Source organism: Pelodiscus sinensis, chromosome 21 (genome assembly GCF_049634645.1).
Source record: "Pelodiscus sinensis isolate JC-2024 chromosome 21, ASM4963464v1, whole genome shotgun sequence".
Classification (NCBI taxonomy): Eukaryota; Metazoa; Chordata; order Testudines; family Trionychidae; genus Pelodiscus; species Pelodiscus sinensis.
Window position 1 is genome coordinate 21,480,934 of NC_134731.1, and position 25,415 is coordinate 21,506,348.

The following is a 25,415-nucleotide window of genomic DNA, read 5'->3' on the forward strand; positions in this document are numbered from 1 at the left end:
CCGTTACCCGGTCACTCACAGGGCCCTGGGCTGGGACCCAGTGGAGTAGGGTGGGCCCGGGTTCCCCTACCTGGGGTGTGTCCCCGCTACAACCCTGAACTGCTTTGTGGACTCAGGCCGGAGAGCCTTGGACTCAAGAGGGCAGGCGGGAGGGGCCCGCCACATGTCCATTCCTGTTTGTGGATTCAAAAGCACTTGATGGTGGCAGCGGATTCCCCAAAATCCGGGTATTAGGATTTTGCGGGGAAGTTTTTGTACCAAAGCCTGTAGAGCAGGGTTTCCCAACCTATGGGTCGGGACCCAAATATAGGTCACGATTACATTTCAAAAAGGTCGCCAGGTGTATCCCCAGGTTGGCTCTTAAGGAGCCATTCACACATTTTTTTAACTGTTTTGGGTTGCCACGTCTTCCTGAATTGTCAAAATGGGTCTCCATCTGGAGAAGGCTGGGAACTGCTGTGAGGCAAAGGTTTAGAGTGCTCTTATGGGTTCCCACTTCTACATTCGTCGTGCCAGAGTGGGGAACAGCCTTGAGAGGTGCTCAGGAGGAGGAGTAACAGTTAATTTGAACTAAGGACTTAGTTCGAATTACCGTTTCACTGCCGCGTGTAGCCGCGGGCAGTTACTTCGGGCTAGTGGAATTCCAAAATGGCAACCGGACGGGAACATGCAAATAAAGCCCGGGATATTTAAATCCCAGGCCTCATTTGCAATTTTGAATGCCTACATTAGCCTCCCTCATTTGAACTAGGGGCTAGTATAGACATACCCAAAATGAATTATTCAAGAAGTCTGATTCCGCCATTGACTAAGGGCAACACAAACACTGGAGTTGTATTCCTTTGTGCAACACTAATGGGGCTTTGGCTAAGAGGATATTTCACAAATGTGGTCCTAGCCCGTCTCTCATGCTCACTAAGGATGGTTTTGTTCATGCTCACATAAGATATACCAAAGAATGGCTCAACTAAAGAACAATAGGGACTAACTCAATGTTTTTTAAACTGTGTTCCATGGCACACCGGTGTGCCGTGAGACAGTTGGAGATGTGCGGAGAACAACAGAGTTCAAAATGGCCACCCTTAAGGGGGCAGGCGACTTTTTTTTCTCAATAACTCCCCCCCCCCCCCCGACTTTTTTTTGCTTAAAAAAAATCCTTGGTGTTCCTCATTAAAAAAAAATGATTGTTTGGTCTTCCTTAGTCTTAAAAAGTTTAAGAAACACTGGTCTAACTGTATGTGGTTCAGAGCCATGGAGTGGTCCATCTTTTCCTAATACAGGCATTGCCAACTAAAGGAGGTGTTCTGCTGACAAAAGGGAGCAAAGCCTTAGGGTAAATGGAAGAAGGCCCTGATTCAAAGCCCACTGACAGCCTGCTATTGCTATTGATTGGGCTTTGGATCAGTCCACAAAGCTCTGCTGCAAAGGAAAAAGAATCCCTTGTCCCAACCCCCGCTGTAGGAATAGGGTCTCAGTGGAGTTGACCCACTTCCAGCTGCAGCAAAGGAAGGGGAAGAAAAGGAGCAGGCACAGCTAGGGGATCCTATACAATGTTGATGGTGACTATGTTGAATCCTAGAATCCTAGGGCTGGAAGAGATCTCAGGAGATGATCAAGTCCAGCTCCCTGCCCAAAGCAGGACCAATCCCAACTAAATCAACCCAGCCAGGGCTTTGTCAAGCTGAGGCTTAAAAACCTCTAGGGATGTCTCCACCCCTCCCTAGGGAACCCATTCCAGTGCTTCACCACCCTTCTAGGAAAATAGTTTTTCCTAATATCCAACCTAGACCTCCCCCACTGCAACCTGAGACCATTGCTCCTTGTTCTGCCATCCGTCACTACTGAGAACAGCCTTTCTCCATCCTCTTTGGAACCTCCCTTCAGGAAGTTGAAGGCTGCTCTCAAATCTCCCCTCACTCTTCTCTTCTGCAGACTAAACAGACCCAATTCCCTCACTCTCTCCTCATCGGTCATATGCTCCAGCCCCCTAATCATTTTGCTTGACCTCCCCTGGACCCTTCATGATGTACATGATTCCGCACCAGGTGTACACTTTTTAGTGGTGGGATGCACAGGTATATCCATAGCCTCACTTTTGGAAGCCCGATGCAAGCATCGTCAGTGTCACAGAGAGTCAGCTCTTCTACATGGGCCCTTTGTGATGGCATTTTGTCTCTCCTGCAGCTTTTCCTTGAATTGTAAGCTGTAAGTGCTCATATTGATTGATCTAATGAAACCTAGTTTGCTTTACTGCCATGCTGGGCCTGTGTTTGAACACACAGTGGTCTATTTCCCCATGCTGTGCCCATTTTGTTCCACCTCCAACCAGGCCTGCTGATGGGAGGGAGTTAAGGGGGCAGTTGCCCAGGGACCTGGGGATTCAAGAGGGGCAGGAGCAGTGGCAGGAGCACTAGGCCTTTTACATTGTCAGTGGAGCGCTGCGCAGTGTGCACTAGGCAGTTCTGAGAGCTGGCTGCCTCCATAGCTCCGCCCCTTCCACCCAAGGTCCCGCCCCCGCCAGGGAATGTGGAGGTGCCCCTGCACCTTGCACAGGGGCCAATCAAGTCTGCCCCCCTGCTCCCAGCTACATACAATTGAAAAGAAATCTGTGTGCGATGGGTAATTGGCTACAATATACCCATGTAACCTTTTCCTTTCGCCCCATGTATCAATTACTAACACAATTATTTCTGTATTGTAAACTGGGAGAAACTAGGTTACAATTTTCTCCTTTATAGTTTGGCTGGTGTTCGTTCACTGCTTATTCATGTGTCTGGGCAGTACCAGGTTTTCCACTAGAACTTCTGTGGCCATGAGTGTTCGGACAGCCAGCTCGCTGAAAGAGCACCGCTCTCTCTGCTTGTGAGACGACTGATCAGGGCTCTAAGGAAGACCGTCTAACGCAGTGTTACTCAGAACGAAGCTCTCGGAATGCAACTATCTCCTGCAACTCATCGCAGAACACGCTAATAAAACGCTGTGATTTCATTGCTGGCCAATCAAAGTGAGTAAAAACATTTTATTAACCAATTGTAGCTGATAAAGTAATCCTACTTGGGTCAGTCCTTTTGATAGGATAATAATATACGGGGTAAATGAAACAATGAAATCACATGACTGTGGCTTTTGGGGATAATATGATTGCTAATTCGACTCCTGAGATCTGAGTATCCATTGTCTAAAGAAAGGGGATGCCACCAGAGAGCAATCTGTGATACCTTCAGGCTATGTCTAGACTGGCATGATTTTCCGGAAATGCTTTTAACGGAAATGTTTTCTGTTAAAACATCTGCGGAAAAGAGCGTCTAGATTGGCATGGATGCTTTTCCGCAAAGTGCACAGTTTGCTGCATTCTTCACTCTGGCTGGGGAGCGCACGGGGCAGGTGAACCTGGACCTGCCCCAGCTGTGGGACATGCACCTCTTCCCACCTGTGCCCACTGGAGCTACAGCGGCCTTGGAGAGGTGCTCCACACCCGACCCCAAGCTGCTGCCATGTCAGAGGGTGGGGTTGTCCTCTCTCCCTGGACAACCTGCACCCTGAGCCCCATGCCAGAGCAATGATTCTGTTTAATGTCTTCTGTTTAATTTTTTAAATAGCTTTAAGCGAACATTCAAATGATAAAATAAATTAAAATTTACCAGATTTATGTTACTCTGATTTTTCATATTTACAGTGTTCATTTTGAATGCCAAGTAAATAGGGTAAAAGTTCATTCTAGACCTCTCCTTTTTCTCTATACTGAATGTGTGTGTGTGTGCGGGTGTAGGGGGCTGGCGCAAAGGCATAGTTCTCCTAGGATGCCAAAAGCCCCTACGGCTGGCCCTGCGCTCGGAGGGATGCATCAGGGTGATTACACATGTACTCTGAACTTCAGATGGTCACAGAAAAGTGGGTCATTCACTCCATTTCCCCTCACTATTTTAAGTCCACCATTTCCCCCTGAAAATTACAAAAATTAAACCCAGCCCACAGTGCAGCATTCATAAGAAAGTGAGTTTCCATGGGGACTCTACACTTAATTAACTAAAAAGCTTCTGCCAGCTGTGCTGCCTGATAAATCTGGCAAACAGAGACATAACAATGTACAGCTCTGATCTGAATTCTGGTTTGTTTATTGCAGAGGCCAGTAGGTGCTGTCAAGGGAGGATAGTCCCTGATCCTAGGAACTGACAGACTAAGGACAGTTAGACACATGTGGCAAGAGAGACTAGGGAATGGGACAACAGCATCAGCAAGCTATTTACAAGCAAGTCCACTCAATTCACTGTAGTTAGTGTGGCCAAAGGGGGCACTGTACGTATGGCCAACCAAAGGCAGAGTGGTATATGGGCTTGTGGATGAGCTCAATGAGATTGTACCATGCACAGGGAGGGAGCTGGGGCAGAGCCAATATCCGACTACTGAGAGGAAGTGGTTTGTAAAGTGATCTCATTGTGAAGGGGCTTTCGTCCTACTTTTTATCTCACTCCTATTTGACATATCTCGCAAGATCGTGTTTGACATCGAACTGTGAACACAAAGTAAGTTTACACTCACCCCTAGATTCTGGGTGTTGGTCAAGGATCATAGAATCATAGAATCATAGAATAATAGGACTGGAAGGGACCTCAAGAGGTCATCGAGTCCAGCCCCCCGCCCTCAAGGCAGGACCAAGATCAACAATGGGACACACAGTCTCGCAAAGGAACACAGCTATCCAGACTATATGGAATCCCCCTGATAGGGATTTGAGATTATAACCATGGACTAAATTCTAAATTTATCCTAACTCTGCAATAAATACAGTCACACACACACACACACACACACACACACACACACACTTTTAAATTTCTCCTAACTCTGCAGTAAGCAATTTAGTCCAATTAGGAAATGGGGCAGAAGAAAAACATCTGTACTTAAGGTATATACATTGGTCAGTATCTTGCTACATCAGGATGAAAGGACCCAATTTTATTCTCCTGGGAGTCAGTGTCAAAACTCCCACTGTCTACAATAGTTAACTTAATTTCACTACTTCCCTAGTATGCATATCAGTGAAGGCAGATGCTTGCATTTCCCCAACACTTGATCATATCAATAGCTACTTTTTATACATCTCAATTCTAAGTTAAAAACTTACTTTTCTTCCTTACTAACTTTTGCAAGGAGCTCAGCATCTCAAAGATAAGCATTATTATTTTCGTCCTTACTAGCGTTACACAACATTTTTTATGGAAACTTTTTTTCCAACAAAATATGCAGGTCAACCGAAACATTTAACAAATATGTGTCAAATTTGCCAAATTGTTAATACCGAAAAATTCCAAAAAACAATCCACTGCAATAATGCCTTCCTTATTAATAAGCCCACTTTTGTACTAGTTCTTGTTCCCACTTGATCTATTTATAAATATCCTTCTTCCTCCTTTACATCATGTGCAATTTCCATTTCAAGACTGGTCAAAGTATAATTTACTACTGAGAAAGTATCTATCACTTTGCACATTTGTTGGCTCTAAAACCCAGATTAGTTTAGGTTCCTATTTCTGTCGGTGTTGAAAATTTGTTCAGTAATTCCTAAGCTTTTCTTACCTTCCCTGTCCTTTACAAATATTATATTTTTAAAGGACAAGTAAGATAGCAGAGTAAGCACAGATTTGTCATCTCAAGAATTCATTTACTCAGCTTTCTCCTTATGCCAGAATGCAAGGGTTGATTTTCTTGGAGAATTATTCACCATGAGCACTTCTACACTTAGATCGATCTAGGGAGGCTAATGAGGGCGACCGAAATTGCAAATCAAGCCCAGGATTTAAATATTCCGTGCTTGATTTGCATGTTCCCAGCTGGTCGCCATTTTAGAAATTGACTAGCCTGAAGTAACTGCCTGCGTCTACACGTGGCAGTGAAACAGGATTCCGATTTAAAGCCCTAACTCGAATTAGCTGGTATTCCTCCTGAAATGAGGTTTACCAGCTAATTCAATTAGGTGGCTAGTGTAGACGTACCCCATAAGAATTTATAGAATCATAGGGCTGGAAGAGACCTCAGGAGGTCATCAAGTCCAGATCCTTGCCAAAAGCAGGACTAATTGCAACTAAATCAACCCAGCCAGAGCTTTGTCAAGCTGAGACTTAAAAACCTCTAGGAATGGAGATTCCACCCCCTCCCCAGGTAACCCATTCCAGTACTTCACCATCCTCCTAGTGAAATAGTTTTTCCTAATATCCAACCTAGACCTCTCCCAATGTAACTTGAGACCATTGCTCCTTGTTCTGCCATCTGTCACTACTGAGAACAGCCTCTCTCCATCCTCTTTGGAACCTCCCTTCAGGAAACTGAAGGTTGCTATCAAATCTCCCCTCAGTTTTCTCTTCTGCAGAGTAAATAAGCCCAAATCCCTCAGCCTCTCCTCATAGGTCATGTGCTCCAACCCCCTAATCATTTTGGTTGCCCTCCGCTGGACCCTCTCCAGTGCATCCACATCCTTTCTATAGTGGGGGCCCCAGAACAAGACACAATACTCCAGATGTGGCCTCACCAGAGTCGAATAGAGGGGGAATAATCACTTCTGTAGACCTCATATCCAGCTTTTCATCCACTGTAATCCCCAGCTCCTTTTCTGCCGACCTGCTGCTTAGCCAGTTGATCTGCAGCCTGTAACAATGCTTGGGATTCTTCCATCCCAGGTTCAGCACGCTACACTTGTCCTTTTTGAACCTCATCAAGGTTTTTTTGGCCCAATCCTCTAATCTGTCCAGGTCACTCTGGACCCTATCCCTGTCCTCCAGTGTATCTACCTCTTCCCCTTACCTTACTGTCATCTGCAAACTTGCTGAGGGTGCAATTCATCCCTTCATCCAGGTCATTAACAAAGATGTTGAACAAAACCAGCCCTAGAACCAATCCTTGGGGCACTCTGCTAGAAACCAACCACCAACGTGACATCAAGCTGTTAATCACTACCCCTTGGGGCCAACAGTCTAGCCAGCTTTCTATCCATCTTAAAGTCCATTTATCCAACCCGTACTTCCTTTGCTAAAGTCAAGGTATATCACATCCACTGACTTTCCCATATCCACAGAGCCTCATCATAGAAGCTAATCAGATTGTGCTGCTGACCAGCTGATGCAGAACTGAAAAATACTGCCGCAATCTTGGAGAGTCAGTAAGTAAGAGACAGGTCTGATAAAAGCTGCCATGAAGAAGCACAACTCCTGGTAAACTGACCCGGTTGGTAGAAACTTTGACCGGCAGACATGGCAACATGAGCAGCACTGAAGAGACTATCAATTGACAGTGGGCTGAAATGAACATTTACATCTGTTGGTATGACCCACGTAGGTTTATCTTGTCAGGAAGATCATGTGTGATTGGCCCACTGGGAACCAGAGCTAACATTTCATGCCAGAAATCGCATCGACACCCACGTCCTACTCTCATGTATAAGGTTTGCCCTGCAGAAGTTTATGAATGTGAAATACCGGTTTCTAAACAATAGAATAATAGAGCCAAGGCATCTGAGTCCTTTCAGTGATTTAGAACATGACGTTTTATTGACCATGAATCGTCATAACTGTGTGCTCTGCCCAAAACTGCATTTTGAATCTTCAATTAAAATTTAAAAAGCTTTCTCCCCAAAGTAATTCAATCTCTAGTAGTAAGGCGGTTACTTGGAAGGCATTCCGGAGGGAGGGGATGACATGCAGTTGTACCCATTTCCATGACGTTGTTGTTTTTAGGGTTGTGAACTCAAATGGCTCAAACTGAATTAAGGGCTGGTAAAAATAGCCACTCTGCGCTTTAGACTTAAACCTTTTGCATAGCCACAGATCAAGTACCTTGCAGGTAATGGCAATGAAAGCCTCCCTCTCCTATAGCCTATCATACCAGCAATCACAATGATCCAGAGGGACCTGCGATAACAGCCGTGCCTTAGACTTTCTGCTGAGAGAGCCCCTGTGTGTGCCAGCTCTGTTATAGGCACCTATCCCTCAACAAGTCACTTACACAGGTCATTGAGCAGAGGAGCAGCTGGTAATATTGGACTGTGGGGCTGAGTCAGGGCCGAGAACTGGGAGACATGTCATCCTTATTCATACTCTCTCTACATTGTATTTGAAATGGCAGTACTTTCAGGAAGATTTAGGGCTTTTATTACATTTATGACAACCTTACTAAAGAGCATTTATACATAATGAGCACACTGCCATAAAGAATGCCCTTTGATACAATATGTTCCAACTAAAATCAGTAATATAATAAACCTCCGTTGCTTTTTTTCCACCTTGCAAGCTGCAAGAGTCAATAGTTTATGCCCAAATAGGTTTTTAATCAGGAAGGACTTAACCTTGTGAGGCCACAAAATGTTACACAGTGTGAAAGTAAAAAGGGGAATGCTGAGAAAAGAAACCTGTGAGTTTGTCTTCATTGCGCATTTCCCCTTGAAGAAAACAAGAGAATTATTAGATGGATGAACTCATTGTGCAGCAAAGGTGAAACTCAAAGATTAAGCCAAGGGAATTCCATGCCCATTTCCACTCAGGACTCTCCATCCCACCCGTCTCCACTTACCATAGTAGAATAATAGAATCATAGAGACCTCAGGAGTTATCCAGTCCAGACCCCTGCCCAAAGCAGGACCAACCCCAATTAAATCAACTCAGCCAGGGCTTTGTCAAACTGGGAGTTGACAAAGGGGGAGGGGACCCAAGCAACCAGACTGCCAACAAAACAGTGACCAGCACTCTTTCAGGAAGATCTAATTGCAAAATGCCAGGGAGTAACTGAAAATGGGCATTTCAGAAAACGTACAGAGTTAACCACACCTCTAGACTGACATATTTTAATCTGCAAAACTCGATGGGGTAGCCTCGTGATGACACTTTTTCAGACCAGAAAAATGTGCAAGACCAGCCTCGTGGGGTATTTCAGAACTTCTGTCTGGAACCAAGAATCAGAGAGGCAGAGGAAAGATTACCAAACTACTTCCCAAGGAGCGGCTCGCTCACAGTTTTTGCACAGGATTAAGAAGGCATTTCTTACCAGAGGCTTTGTCTACACTTGCCACTGTGGGGATTGATCTCCCGAGGGTTGATTTAGTGGGTCTAGTAAAGACCTGCTAAATTGACTGCTGATCTTGCTCCCATTGACTCCAGTACTCTGCTGGAGTGAGAAGAGTATGGAGAGTCAACAACAGAGTTTCTCCCATCAACCCCCTGTGGTGGGGACACCATGATAATGCAAACTAAGGTATGTCAACTCCAGCTATGCTATTCATGTCTACTCCAGCTATGATATTCATGTAGCTGGAGTTGTGTACCTTAGTTTAACACCAGCCCCTACTGTAGGTCTAAGTGAGAGCTGGTCAGGGCATGCGCAAGGTCAGGTTAAGTCCATCAAAATTTTTCCATTGACTCCAAAGCTCCACGTATCCCATGACCAGTAGAAGTCACTCCAAAGCTTGTCATGGCTATGATCTCCTAAAGCAGACTTCATAAAGGAAGGAGATGGGGTAACAGCAAAAAATCTCCATCTATGCCAGTGAACAATATTAAGCTTAAGAAACACACTGAGGGTATATCTACATTACAGAGTTTTTCCGAAAAAACATCCACATGTAATCGTGTTCTTTTGGGGAGAAAAAAGCGAAAGAACTGAAGGGTTTTCTCAACATTAGTAAACCTCTTTCTAAGAGGAAGAAGCCTTTTTCTGAAAGAGGCATGTGTGGATGGGGAAGAGGGAGTTCTTTTGAAAGAAGAGGAAAGAGGAAAAAAGCACAGGTGCCCTAGTGGCCACTCCGCCCATAGTAATCACAGCTTACATGCGAGAGAGCATCCATTCAGTCTGGACGTTATCTGTCAAAAAAGTAGATTTCTTTTTGAATGCGTTTTCACAGTGTGGTGCTCTCTTTCGAAAGAAGTTTTTTCAGAAGATTTCTTCCAGAAAAGCTTCTTCCGAAAGAAGCCTGCAGTCTAGACATAGCCTGATACCGTTTCTCTTTTGGGGCTGAAAATGTTTGCCTCCACTGCTGACAATCCAGTGCTCTTCACGAGTGCCAGCGTGAGGTAACACTGCTACCAAATGTGTCTGCGATACGAGTTTTTAAAAAGTGATTTAAAAAAAGATATGTCACATTCCTGGCCATTCTGCATGGCTGTGTCTAGACTGGCCAGTTTTTCCGGAAAATCGGCCACTTTTCCGGAAAAACTTGCCAGCTGTCTACACTGGCCGCTTGAATTTCTGCAAAAGCACTGGCTTCCTCCTGTAAGAAATCAGTGGTTTTTGCGGAAATACTATGCTGCTCCCGTTCGGGCAAAAGTCCTTTTGCACAAAACTTTTGCGCAAAAGGACCAGTGTAGACAGCTGAGATTTGTTTTCCGCAAAAAAAGCCCCGATCACAAAAATGGCGATCGGGGCTTTTTTGTGCAAAAGCGCATCTAGATTGGCCACGGATGCTTTTCTGCAAAAAGTGCTTTTGTGGAAAAGCATCCTGCCAATCTAGACGCTCTGTTCTGAAAATGCTTTTAATGGAAAACTTTTCCGTTAAAAGCATTTGTGGAAAATCATGCCAGTCTAGACGTAGCCCATCTGTTTAACCAATGGGTGGGGTTGAAAAACTTTTCTAAATCTGCTTATAACAGTGTAGCCTGCTCTGAGCCGGGAAGGGTGATTTTGGCTTTGTGTTCATTACCAGCTAGCCAGATGCAATGCTTTGCAGTCCCCTCTCAGTCCATTTGGAGGTCTATAGCAATGGGGGTGCAGGCTAACTTGGCGCTTCCCAGTTGGTAAGTAGCAGCAACCTAGCTCAAGCATACAGAAGTCAGGGGACAAATTGAAGCGATGAGAATGATTTTCCCCATGCTCCAAAGTCATTGCACAAGCCCCTTTCCCCACCCCGTGCATTGCTCTGCCACTGAAAGTAGCAATGGGCCTACTATCCAGGAAGGCTGACTGTTAGTTGGAGTCAGTTGGAGTTGTGGGTGCTCAGGACAACTGATAAATCCAGCTGAATGTGCCTTGAAAAAAAAAAAGTCTGTTGTCCATAACAAAGGACCACTTAACCCAGCCATTCAACTACCTCTAAATGAGGCATAACTCCACTCCTACCCACCACAGCCTAATGGATAGAGCCCTGGCCTGGGACTCGGGACTCCGGGATCCAGTTCTGGCTCTGCTCTTGGCTAGCTGATGACTTAGGGGCAGGCCATATCACTGCTCACTTTCCCTCTCTAAAATGAGGGTGATAATACTGACCTACTTTGTAAGGCACTTTGAGATCGATGGCTGAACATCCCATAGCACATGGGTTCCCAACTGGGGGGGCATGTCCCCCTGGGGAGGTGTGAAGAAATTCCAGGGCGGGGAATGTGATGACTACACTACAGAGTTTTTCCAAAAACTCCCCTCCTGTCTGTTTTCTGTCCCGGTCAGGTCCTTTTTTTTTTTTTTTTTTTGGCTCAACAAGTTTTGCTGCTATTTTGGGGGGGTGAGGCATGAGGGTTTCTCAAAAAACAATAAGGGGGCAGCGTGCGTGATGCTGAAAAGTTTGGGAACCACTGCCTTAGCAGCTCCATTATTACTGCCAGAGACAGCCATCCTGGCTTAGACTCACCTGATTGTGCCAAAGTCTGTGCCTTTCCCTCCCACTTGAAGCTTCCCTTGTGAAAACAAGAGTCAAGATGGAGAAGCTTAGGCTATGTTTAGACTGCAGGTTTCTTTCGGAAGAAGCTTTTCCAGAAGAGATCTTCTGCAAAAACTTCTTCCGAAAGCGTGTCCACACTGCCAAAGCGCATTGAAAAAGTGATCGGCTTTTTCGACAGATAGCATCCGCACTGAATGGATGCTCTCTGGCATGTAAGCTGTGATTACTATGGATGGAGTGGCCACCAGAGCACCTGTGCTTTTTCCTCTTTCCTCTTACATAAGAACGGCCTTACTGGGCCAGACTAAAGGTCCATCTAGATCAGTAGCCTGTCTGCCCACAGTGGCCAGCACCACGTGCCCCAGAGGGAGTGGACCGAAAAAGCAATTTGTCTCATGCCATCCATGTCCAGCCTCTGACACAGTATTTATCCCCTGGCTAAAAGCCTTATATGGACCTACCCTTCATTAAATTATCTAGCTTCTCTTTAAACTCTGTTATAGTCCTAGCCTTCACAGCCTCCTCTGGCAAGGAGTTCCACAGGTTGACTACACGCTGCGTGAAGCAGAACTTTCTTTTATTAGTTTTAAACCTGCTACCCATTAATTTCATTTGGTGTCCTCTAGTTCTTCTATTCTGGGAACTAATAAATAACTTTTCTTTATTCACCCTCTCCAAACCACTCATGATTTTATAGACCTCTATCATATCCCCCCTCAGTCTCCTCTTTTCTAAACTGAAAAGTCCCAGTTGCTTTAGCCTCTCTTCATACGGGACCCGTTCCAAACCCCTAATCATTTTAGTTGCCCTTTTCTGAACCCTTTCCAAGGCCAAAATATCTTTTTTGAGGTGAGGAGGCCACATCTGTACACAGTATTCAAGATGTGGGCGTACCATAGTTTTATACAGGGGCAGTAAGATATTCTGTGTCTTATTTTCTATCCCTTTCCTAATAATTCCTAGCATCCTATTTGCCTTTTTGACTGCTGCTGCACGCTGCGTGGAAGCTTTCAGAGAACTGTCCACGATAACTCCAAGATCTCTTTCCTGATTTGTTGTAGCCAAATTAGCCCCCATCATACTGTACGTATAGTTGGGGTTATTTTTCCTGATGTGCATTACTTTACACTTATCCACATTAAATTGCATTTGCCTTTTTGTTGCCCAATCACTCAATTTGGTGAGATCTTCTTGGAGTCCCTCACAGTCTGCTTCTGTCTTGACTATCCTAAACAGTTTTGTATCATCTGCAAACTTTACTACCTCACTGCTTACCCCTTTCTCCAGATCATTTATGAATAAGTTGAACAGGATTGGTGCCAGGACTGACCCTTCGGGGACACCACTAGTTACCCCTATCCATTCTAAAAATTTACCATTTATTCCTACCCTTTGTTTCCTGTCTTTTAACCAGTTCTCAATCCATGAAAGGACCTTCCCTCTTATCCCATGACCATGTGATTTACACAAGAGCCTTTGGTGAGGGACCTTGTCAAAGGCTCTCTGAAAATCTAAGTATACTATATCTACTGGCTCCCCCTTGTCCGCATGTTTGTTAACCCCTTCAAAGAACTCTAAGGGTATGTCTACACTGCCACCCTAGTTCGAACTAGGGTGGCTAATGTAGGCATTCGAACTTGCAAATAAGCATGGGATTTAAATATCCCGGGCTTTATTTGCATGTTCCTGGGCGCTGCCATTTTTAAATGTCCCGTAGTTTGAACTCCCTGCCCGCGGCTACACGCAGCACAGTCTAGGTAGTTCGAAATAAATTTCCTAATTCGAACTACCTTTATTCCTCCTGCAAGGAGGTTTAACGGTAGTTCGAATTAGGAGCTTTAATTCGAAGTACCTAATCCGTGCCACGTGTAGCCGCAGGCAGGGAGATCAAACTACGGGGCATTTAAAAATGGCGGCGCCTGGGAACGTGCAAATAAAGCCCGGGATATTTAAATCCCGGGCTTCATTTGCAAGTTCGAATGCCTACATTAGCCACCCTACTTTGAACTAGAGTGGCAGTGTAGACATACCCTAATAGATTAGTAAGATTAGTAAAATATGATTTCCCTTTACAGAAACCATGTTGACTTTTGTCCAACAAATTATGTTCTTCTACGTGCCTGACAATTTTATTCTTTACTATTGTTTCGACTAATTTGCCCGGTACTGAAGTTAGACTTACCGGTCTGTAATTGGCAGAATCGCCTCTAGAGCCTTTTTTAAATATTGATGTAATGCTAGCTACCTTCCAGTCATTAGGTACGGAAGCCGATTTAAGGGATAGGTTACAAATCACAGATAATAGTTTAGCAATTCCCATTTGAGTTCTTTTAGAACCCTTGGATGAATGCCATCCGGTGCTGGTGATTTGTTAACGTTAAGTTTTTCTATTTGTTCCAAAACCTCCTCTAATGACACTTCAATCCAGGACAGCACCTCAGATTCATCACCCATAAATGGTGCAGATTTGGGAATCTCCCTAACATCCTCAGCCATGAAGGCTGAAGCAAAGAAATAATTTAGTTTCTCCGCAATGGCTTTATCGTCCTTGATTGCTCCTTTTATATCTCAATCGTCTAGGGGACCCACGGTTTTTTTAGCAGGCTTCCTGCTTCTAATGTACTTAAAAACATTTTGCTATTTCTTTTTGAGTTTTTGGCTAACTGTTCCTCAAAATCTTTTGTTGCTTTTCTTATTACATTTTTACACTTGATTTGACAGTGTTTATGTTCCTTTCTATTTATCTCACTAAGATTGGATTTCCACTTCTTGAAAGATGCCTTTTTGTCCCTTACTGCTTCTTTTACATGGTGGTTAAGCCACGATGACTCTTTTTTAGGTCTCTTACTATGTTTTTTAATTTGGGGTATACAATTAAGTTGGGCCTCTATTATGGTGTCTTTAAAAAGTTTCCATGCAGCTTGCAGGGATTTGGCTCCAGTCACTGTGCCTTTTAATTTCTGTTTAACTAACCTCCTCATTTTTGTGTAATTCCCCTCTTTGAAATTAAATGCCAGGGTGCTGGACTGCTGAGGTGTTCTTCCCAACACAGGAATGTTAAATGTTATTATATTATGGTCACTATTCCCAAGTGGTCCTGTAATGATTATCTCCTGGACCTGATCCTGCGCTCCACTCAGGATGAAATCGAGAACTGCCTCTCCCCTTGTGGGTTCCTGTACCAGCGGCTCCAAGAAGCAGTCATTTAAGCCATTGAGAAATTTTATCTCTGCTTCTCTTCCTGAGGTGACATGTATACCCAGTCAATATGGGGATAAGTAAAATCCCCCGTTATTATAGAGTTCTTTATTTTGGTAGCCTCTCTAATCTCCCCCACATTTCAATGTCAGTATCACTGTCCTGGTCAGGTGGTCAATAATATATCCCTACTGCTAAATTCTTATTATTGGAGCATGGAATTACTATCCATAGTGATTATATTGAACATGTTGATTCATTTAAGATTTTTATTTCATTTGATTCTACATTATCTTTCACTCCCACTCCGCCACCCACACGGCCTGCTCTATCCTTCCGATATATTTTATATCCAGGTATGAATGTGTCCCACAGATTTTCCTCGTTCCACCAGGTTTCAGTGATGCCTATTATGTCAATCTCCTCCTTTAATACGAGGTACTCTAGTTCACCCATCTTATTAGTCAGACTCCTAGCATTTGGGTAGAAGCACTTTAAAAAATTTCCACTGATTATTTGTCTGCCCTTCCCTGATGCATTGGATTCCTTTATATGTGGTTGTTTGTCTGCTCTGGCCCATGGTTTGTCCTCTCCCCTCCTCTCTTTCTGACTACAGCTTAGAGAATCTCTATCAATGGATTCTCCTCTAAGTGAAGTCTCCATCTGATTTACGTGCTTTTCTGCACCAATCAGCTTTCCCCCATCTCTTAGTTTAAAAACTGCTCTACGGCCTTTTTAATGTTTAGTGCCAGCAGTCTCTTCTTGCGAAAGAACTCCCTCTTCCCCATCCACACACACGCCTTTTTCCGAAAGAGCTCTTTTGCAAAAAGGCTTTTTCCTCATAGAAAGAGGTTTACCAATGTCAGAAAACCCCCTCTGTTCTTTTAATTATTTTTTTTCGATTGCAGTGTGGATGTAAGTGCTTTTTTTTTTTTTTTTTTGGAAAAGCGGCCATATTTCGGGAAAAAAATTCTGTTGTGTAGACATAGTCCTAGATTCTCTCCAGCAGAAGCAGTCACAGAACAGAGATAGGAAGAGGACATTAAGACCCAGGGTTGCCCCAAATTTTCAGATGCCCAAGGTAACTGCATTCTGCATATGGGTAAGGAGGGCTCTGGCTGGAGGATGGATACACCTTCTGGGTTCAAAGTGCAACTGAAAAAGAAAAGCTTATTGAGGACACATCTCAGCCTGACAGAGAGGCAGCATGTTCTTAACACAGGAGTAGAAGCCAGAGTTCCTGTGTTCTAATTTCTGCTTGTTCTCTTTCTCTCTCTCCTTCCATCCCCCCTCCCTCCCACCACACACACACACACACCCTGTGACCCAGACTAAGTCCTCTGTCTGAATTCTCTCATCTATCGAAGCAGGGACAATAACATAGTGCTTACCATTAACCACTGGCAGTTAAAATATTACAGTTTCCCCCTTGCAATGGTAAAATAGAGAGTTGCTATTATTTTTCCTTTTCTTTATAATATGAATTAATTTCAGGATTTCAAGTTGCATTTACCACCAGCTACCATTCCATGGCAACTAGGCCACTGTAGTTATTCCAGTCTAAGTATAGGAGGATGCTAACTTTGAGCCGGCGATGACATTTTAATGTTAATAACTATATTTAGCCTACCCCAAAGAACTGTGAAGTTCATTTCATTCGTGTCAAGGCACTTTGGATTTACGTAAGTGTAAGTGAAAACAGCATCTGGACCTTTCAGAGCTTTATTGTGTGTGCACACAGAAACCACATGCTTTCAGTGCAATGCCTGTTAACATGGGACCGTATTGTTGCTAGTCCTATTGATATGCATAAGTTCCCGACAGCCAGAAGGTTGCCACAGAGAAAAGCAGAATGGAAATCAATCTTTTAAAAAAGTACCCCATTGAGCTTCCTACAGAATGCCAGAGTCACATGTGTTATATCTTAATTTAAAGAAGACTTTCAACAGTGCCAGTCAGCTCAGAATCAATTAAAGATGGCAGAAATCTATAGGGTCATCTTGTCCGTTCCTCCACAGAACTGTTTTCAAGAGCAATCTAAGTGTTTTGCCTCAGGCACATAGCACAAGCAATAAAGCTTCGACTATTTCCCTGAGCTGATCATATCTTGAAAACGAAGTTTTCAAATAAATGCAATGTATGCCAAGAAATATTAATCTTTACCTTTTGAACACATGGACTCTTAGAACAAAAGGGATGTGGTTTTCTTTTAAAGCTGAATGGACCCCATTCACAATAAGAATTCTGCTGTGTTGGAGAAACACATAAAAGCAAAGTTACTTCCATAAAATGACAGTTGCTGATCTTTATAAGTTTGGAAGCCCACTAGATACATATGATTCAAGTTCAGTTGAATTCAGTCCTTTTTCTTAGAATCTGATCTACTTACGTTTTGGCTGGATTCTTTGTTTTTGTGTTTTTGGGGGGGAGGAGGTTGTTTTGGTGTATTTCCCATAGGATGGGCCGTTTCAGTTTTCCTGTGATGTGTGCTTCTTCTGGATACCCAGAGGAAATTAAAAGAATAGCCCTAAACAGATGAAAAATGAAGCTATGAATAGGCAGTGAAACTGAAAATTATGAATATGTCTGTCTATATTATTTTAGAAACATCTGTCTGTCTGTCCATCTGTGCGTTTGTTCAAGAACTCTTAAAGTTTAGACTTAAATGGTAAGAGCTAGGACCACCAAATTTGCTGCAGCTTCCTCTTATTCTAACTTAAAGCAGGGTCAGGAAAACAGGAAGTGCTGGGAATGGGACGGTGCCAAGAAAACAGGAAGTGCTGGGAATGGGACTGTTTTCTATAACATGGAAACGGAGAGGGCACAGAGAGGAGGGACAGGATACTGAAGAGTGGCCACCAGGGGTGGAGACCCACAGCACCACTAGAGCGGCCATCAGGCTGAGTTCCACCATCTTGCCTGCCACCAGACCAGGAAAGTGGCTCCTCTTCCCCAAACCCTTACTCCTACCTACCTGGACCTTGGCTGCAGCATGTGGGCTGGGGAGGAAGAGAAAAGGCCCCTGGTGGCCAGAGGTGGGAAGAGAAAAGGCTCCTGTCAGCCAGGGGGGTAGGGAGAAGACAGAAGGCCCCTGGCAGCTGGGAGGGGCTGGGGGGACAGAGAAGGCCTGTGCTGGTTGGGGGGGCTGGGGAAGAGAGAGGGCCTATGCCAACCAGGAGGGCAGGGTGGGGGGAAGGAAGGCTCATTCCGGCCAGGGGGAAAGAAAGCCCTGCCAATTGGGACCCCCCAAACTGAGCCCCTCCTTACCTCTCAACCCTCCCTTTCGTGTCCTCCCCGCCCCCGCCCTCCCGCATCACCAAGGCCCTGTCCTGACTCCTGCCCCCCCTACACCACTAGAGTTGCCAGATGCCCGGTATTTTCTGTTTTTCTCAGATGGAAGGTAGCTTGGCACATTCTTCCCCTGCTGTATCTGGTGGGGGCAGGGGGAGCATGGGGAGTTAAAGATGCAGTGACTCTTTTTTGCTCAACAACTTCTGTTTCTTTTTTTTTTTTATGCTCAACTGATTTTTTTCCCCACCATGTTCAGTATTTTTTGTGAAACTATCTGGCAAGCCTATACACCACCAGCTCCATGCCCTGAAGGAGCCAAGCAATGCCAGGTAGTCTTTTAGTATATTATATGACCATCACAGAAATATCATTTCCAGGAAACTTCAGAGTAACTGTTGCAAAAATAAATCACAAGCAAGTGCTATTAGGGTTTCAAGAAATTACTGCTGCCCTTTAATGTAATTTTTACAGATGGCTTACTGATTTAGATATAAGTACACTATAATTAATAGTCTGTGTAACAATTTAGGTAACAAAAAAACCACAGATGCTATGTAGGTCAAAAATCATTGTTCTGTTTTTGTTTTTTTTAAGGAAAGCAAGTCCTTGAGCATTCTAAAGGTTGCTTTGCTGATAACTGCTGATTACTAGTAATACAAACTCTTAATTGCTAGTTGAAATTGCACATTTTAATTAACACATTAGTTAAGTACAGAGAAAAAAAGAAAACAATAGCATAAACAAAAAACGGTCCCAATTTATGTTTGCATTTTTAGCAGTTCTTAACCCAAGTCTTTGGCTGTTTTGGCATTTTTATAAAAAAATAAGACGTTAAGCAGAAGAAAATTCCCTTTATCATTTCAGTGCTCATTGGCAGGTTTTAAGCTTAATATATATATTAAGGCCAAATGTGTGAAGCCAAGAGAAATCCACTGCCCTCCAAAACACTCTAGCATCTTCCTTGCCCTTACTTGGAGCCAGGGAAAAGATACAATCTGCCTCGGGCACGGATCCAGTAACAGACTGCTTCTGTGGTTTGCTTGTCTGGTTATAGCACATATGCAGCACCCATGCTTCAGCATGATTCTGAGAGAGAAACCATGAGGCCATAGCGACTTAGCAGAACAAACTTTATTGGCAAAATACTCAACTTCTTAAAAACTGCTTCACAACTAATAAGTATTTCTTCAAGAACTCATACCTATGTCTTCATACAAAACTACAACTAGCAAAGTCACAGTTATATACCTAATTAGCAACATCCGAGGCATAATTTGTCTCGTCCACAGCAAATCGTGATCCAAATTGTGACAGTAACCTAAATGTAAGAATAATTTTTAATTACGATATATAGATTTTTAAAATTTCTATAAATATTAGGGCTGTCAAGTGATTAAAAAATTTAATCATGGCTAATCACGTGATTAATTGCGTGCGCCTCCCCTTTGAAATGCCACCGTGGCACTGCATGGAGTGCCCAGCTGACCCTGGGCTCCATGAAGTGCTGCCCCTTTGAAGTGCTGGGGTGGCATTTCCAAGGGGCAGTGCAAGGCGGAGCCTGGGATCAGCTGACCCCGAGTTCTGGGGAAATGCCGCAAGGAGCCCAGGATCAGCTGGGCAGTCCCCAGCTGACCATCGGCTACACTGCCCCTTTGAAATGCACGGAGGCGGTATTTCAAAGGGGCAGCAGCCTCACAAATGAGCCGGGGTTCAGCTGTGTGGCAGCCACCCCTTTAAAACGCTGCCTCTGGCATTTCAAAGGGGCAGCTACCCTGGAGCCCAGGGTCAGCTGGGGACTGCAAAGCTGATCCCAGGCTCCACGTTGCGCTGCTCCTTTGAAGCGCCAGAGTGGCACTTCAAAGGGGCAACACAGCATTAAAGCCTACAATTAACACGTTAAAAAAAATGAACGCATTAATCCTGCCCTGCGTTAATCACAAGCATTAACGCATGTCACAACCCTAATAAAGATATTTTAACGGCAGATGAATATATGAGGTTATGAACAACATTAAGCTCTATTCACTTGATGTATTCTTAAACAGGATACAATATTATTTCAGGCATTGCTTAGTGTCTTATTTAAGAAGATATATAGATTAACAGCTTCTTCCTTATTCATAAACAAAATCATTGGGGTCCCATGTAACAAATGCCTATCCAGGTATTTGAAAAAGAATGTTGATGTTCAAAACACATGAAACCTCTTCTCCGGAGACAGAAGATTTCTTTATGGGTGAGAAAGACATTTAGATAACTTTCTTCATTAGAGCTCCTAAAATATTTATCCTTTATAGTCAGGGGACTAGGCATATGACATATTATAATACATTATTACACATACTCTGGACACAGAAAATTAAGAATTTATGTTTTTCCCTGTGGACTCAAAACAAAAATAGGATTTCAAAATTGTTACTTGCTCTATCTATGCATGGAAACAGTAAATTAGATCAGCTGTATGTATGTACATTTTTAATCTTATATATTGCACTAGCCTTCTGAAAGCAATTATCTAAACTGCAGTTCTCTCCTCCCAGCAAGGGAAGATGAAGGAAAAAATGACTCCTCAGTTTTAATGGTCACAGTTCCTCTCATTCCCATGGAAAAACTCATCCTCTTCCTTATTATTTGCTGTAGAAGCCCCAGTCATAACAAGGACACCATTGTGCTAGGTGCTTTATAGACAAAGAACCAAAAACCATATCTGTCAGCATCTCTCAGTTAAGCTGGAGCTCTATTCATGTGCACGTGCATGTACGTCCTTCTATTTACCTAACTTTATCAGTGTCGATCCTGAACTAAGGAACCCAAGAGTCTATATTTAAAAAACAAACAAACAAAAATACCAATACGGAAGAGCAAAACTTTTTGAAAAGCTGTGTGTTCCATAAACAAAACCGTTTTTGTAAGATATGAGTAGTACATACAATAAAGCCTGTGTTATCCAGCACGCTCGGGGATTTGGACATTCCAGTTATCTAAAAATTCCGGTTATCTGAGGGTCCCATCAACCTAGGAAAAACCAATGGACAATAACTGTAAAACTCAAGTTTTTAATATTGGTAGTTTTGTAGTGTGAGGCAGTTGGTCTCACATTTCTATTTTTAGTTAAAGATGATTAGTACTTCTTAAATAAAAAAAATATTAAGCCAATCATGACAAACCAAGCCAGGCCAGTGCACCTGAAGACGTGACAGTATTGTGGCTGTGGGTCATGTCAGTTAACAAAGTTTTCTGGTTAACAGAGTGCCGTATAACAAAGGTTTCACTGTACCTCAACTATTGATCTGCATGACTGGTGGCTGACCCAGCCATGTACAGAAATTAGTTAGGGTATGTCTACACTACCCTCCTAGTTCGAACTAGGAGGGTAATGTAGGCATACCGCACTTGCAAATGAAGCCCGGGATTTGAATTTCCTGGGCTTCATTTGCATAAACTGGGCACCGCCATTTTTAAATCCCTGCTCGTTCGAACCCCGTGTCGCGCGGCTACACGCGGCACGAACTAGGTAGTTTGAACTAGGCTTCCTAGTCCAAACTACCGTTACTCCTCGTGGAATGAGGAATACAAATGAAGCCCGGGAAATTCAAATCCTGGGCTTCATTTGCAAGTGCGGTATGCCTACATTACCCTGCTAGTTCGAACTAGCGGGGTAGTGTAGACATACCCTTAGAGCCTTTGTGACCCCAAAACAATAAGAAGCATGGACTGAAAAACTGAGCATATTCAGGAAATGAGACTAAAGATTTAGGTTGCATACCTCATTTTCCAAGTTATGATTTTATGTAAATGTTGTTTTTACCGCCACCTTAGAAAGCCCTTAGTAGTCTAGGATCTTTCAGCCTGCAGCCTGTTAAAACAGAGTTATTACTGTCCACGGATTCCTTCGGGAATGTACCAGGAGAACATTCTCCATCATAGTGATGTGTGTGACATCTCCACCCTGAACATGGAGAAGAAGCCTGTCATAAATGGGGGCTGCAAAGAAGAGCCTAAACTTACCTGGAGAGCGAGGAAAGTTTAAAATCCCGGGCTTCATTTGCAAGTTCGAATGTCTACATTAGTCTCCCTAGTTCGAACTAGGGGGCTAGTGTAGACATATCCTCTAGGACACTGAACTGGGTTCTATTCCCTACTTTGCCTTGGACCTTTGTGAGCTGGGATACATCTGTTTCTTGCATCCGTTTCCATATCCCCATTTTGGAAAGAATGACACTTGCCTAGAACTAGAAGCACTAGATAAGAGCTAGTCAGAGTCCTTTCTTTGGCTGTTTTTAGATCTGTTAAGCTGTGTATGAGGTCATGAAGCCTTTAGCACATAGAAAACTCCAGCTGGTACCTGTCACATAAAAAGCTATATGTAGGGCTGCACGGGTTAAATTTGTATTCCTCTAGGATAGCCATGATGGTGAAAATACCAGGTGGCCTTCATCAGCCACAACTCCCTGGCTGTGTCTACATTGGCCCCTATTCCGTAATAGGGATGCAAATGTAGCACTTTGGAAGAGGCAAATCCGCAGGGGAGTTAAATATCCCCCGCGGCATTTGCATTAACATGGCTGCCGCTTTTTTCCGGCTTGTAGATAAGCCGGAGAAAAGCGCCAGTCTGGACGCGATCTTGAAAGTAGGAATAAGAGATCCTCCGGAAAAGAGCTTATTTTCCGGAGGATCGCGTCCAGACTACAAGCCGGAAAAAAGCGGCAGCCATGTTAATGCAAATGCCGCGGGGGATATTTAACTCCCCCGCGGATTTGCCTCTTCCAAAGTGCTACATTTGCATCCCTATTACGGAATAGGGGCCAATGTAGACACAGCCCCTATGTTTGCTTGCTGAGAGACAAATATGGGATAAATAACATGACCTCTGTTCTCAGCCCCACAGGAACGCTGAGAGTGGCATTGGGCCAACTCGCGCCCACTCAAAAAACAACTAAAGTATAAGCTCACTGGGAGTCCCACCCCTCTGTGAGTCTCACCAGGGACCTAGACCTCAAAGGGTGCCCTGGATCCTCCTAGCTGGAGCCACGTTCGCTGCGACCGGGTGCGAGGTGACCAGAATGGGACTGTTACTCTTATGCATTACTCTGCCTATGCTTATTGGCGTATTACTTTGTAGTAGCCGTGTAACCATCTGGCAGTATTAAGCCTATAATAGTAGCAAACTACTGAGATTAATAAAAGCAACTATCCCTAATCAACTCTGTCTTGAAGCGAATCCACAACTCTGGGCCCTGCCCCTGTGAGTTGACAGTACCGAAGGCTGCAGCATATCTCTTCAGCCACACTAAGTACCACAAAGTACATCAAATCCTGTCAGTCCTCCACGCCCCATGCTCACTTTCCATAGAATATCTAATCTCATGCAAGATCTTGGCTGTTATCTTCAAGGGGCTCTAAAAGATCAGCAAAAGCTCTGGATGGAAGAGTGTGGCCATCTGCTTGGCTCCTCTGGCACAGCAGAACTTCTGCCTTAAAAGGGACGCTTATCTGTGCAGAGGACTGATCTGTCTCTATGGCCAGCCTGAGATTATGGAATGAACTCCCACTGAAACTACAGCCCATCACCAATATCACAGTCTTCTCCAAGCACAAGGCACATTTCTCTGGCCTTGCCTTCTGATCGTATTTATAGGCGACACACGTACCCAGTTATATGTTTATTTAAAAAACCCCAAAGGGAACAGGATGAGAGTGCAGACAGGTGACAGATGTTAGTTACTTTGCTTACTGCACTACTGGAAAGCACTTCCATTACATGCTGTTGGCATATAGCATAAGAAAGAAGATGGAATGCAAAGAATAGTATTTCCATCATTTCCTTAATGACTGACTTCGTTTGTTCTTTATCGTCTTCTGAGCTGATGCTAGAAGCAAAGGTAGAGCTGAGTCATTGGCATTTATGATTTCAAAATAATCACTTCTAGGTTGGGATGTACTAGTGCAGTTGATTAATCGATTAACCGATAAGCAAAAGCTTATAGGTTAATGCTATAGACTACATGCATATCCCACCCTCTTCCCCTACCAGTACATTTTTTAGCAGGCTGGCCAGCAGCCCGGCTTACTCCTGAGTTGCGATGCGTCTGGGACCTACCCCGCTGCAGCTCTTCATTTAAAATGTATTAAGAGCTGGGCAGGCAGGCAGCCAAGCTCAGTTCCAGCTCACACCGGGTCCAGAAGCTCAGACACCCCCTAGATAGGGACTGCTGCCACCCTGTGCTGCTGCCTCTTTGTCAGAGGCAGCAGCACTGGTCAACAGGCAGCTGGTCTGCAAGGTGAGCTGGTTTTTAAACTGGCTCCCTTCATGGACCAGTTCCTGCCTGGCACCCCATGCTGCTGCCTCTGATACAGACGCAGCAGTGCGGAGTGGCAGAGGGCTCTTCAGGAATGAGGCCGGAGAGCACTGGCTGTTGGCCGTGCCCTGAGGGTACCATAAAATAGTCGACTAACCGATAAGAATTAATGAGGTTACTCGACTATTCAATTAAGCAATATTTAACAGCCCTACCTGTAGATGCTTTGTAAGCAGTTGGCACTTTTTTGTGATTATATGGTATTTATTCATTATTGGCTACAGTAAATACATGCGTACCTGCTACACAAATATGCTGATTTGAAGAAGTAGTGAAAACCCTCCTAGGAAGAAGAAAAACAGAGTGTGTGTGTGTGTGTGTGTGTGTGTGTGTATTCCATAGATGCGTATGCTTCGCCATACCATTTCTGTATTTAAGAAGAATGTGATGTGTATTGAAATAAAACCATACCAGCAATGAAACAGGTGGTCACCACAAAGCCAAAGTGATTCCTTTATTCGAGAAGATATTGTGCCTATCAGAAAAAGGCAACCTGAAATACTGAAGCCATCTGCAAGTGATCTGAACAGATTTCTTTGCCCAACATCAGATTTCACTTTATGAACTGTTGCTGAAATATGTTGGTCTCCACTTCAAAAGTGACCAATCACTTTGGATACCCCACTTGAAAGAGTTGGATTGTTTTCTGGAAATCAACCCCTTTCTATTATGTCTTCAAAAAGGGCACCTAAAAGTGGAGGCAACCAAAAATCTATAGTCAGACTTAAAAAAAGTTACCTCATTGTGTTACTCGAAAGGTTACTCTTGGTTTCCTAAAGAAACAGACTTCTCCTGCAAAAGAAAAAAGAAAAAGTAGAATTAGCATACGCTTGGCTGCATCTTGATTCAATATACTTTTAGGAATCCATTACGTAACTAGGTACATATATTTAGGCTTACAGATATTTTCTAGCTTTCCATATTTAGAAAAATGTTGG

General features: G+C 43.8%; 1 protein-coding gene across 1 annotated transcript in view; it reads right to left on the reverse strand.

Moving 5' to 3' along the window:
• Positions 1-25,415, reverse strand: part of GALNT17 (polypeptide N-acetylgalactosaminyltransferase 17) — a 459,638-nt gene that overhangs the window by 424,542 nt on the left and 9,681 nt on the right. Inside the window, exons 2-6 of the mRNA XM_075905119.1 lie at positions 25,216-25,269; positions 21,049-21,133; positions 19,367-19,436; positions 17,217-17,354; positions 16,991-17,074 (exon numbers count right to left, since the gene is read on the reverse strand). Of these exons, the coding sequence (XP_075761234.1) occupies positions 16,991-17,003 (13 nt within the window). The 5' untranslated portion in view covers positions 17,004-17,074; positions 17,217-17,354; positions 19,367-19,436; positions 21,049-21,133; positions 25,216-25,269. The remainder of the gene's footprint in view (positions 1-16,990; positions 17,075-17,216; positions 17,355-19,366; positions 19,437-21,048; positions 21,134-25,215; positions 25,270-25,415) is intronic.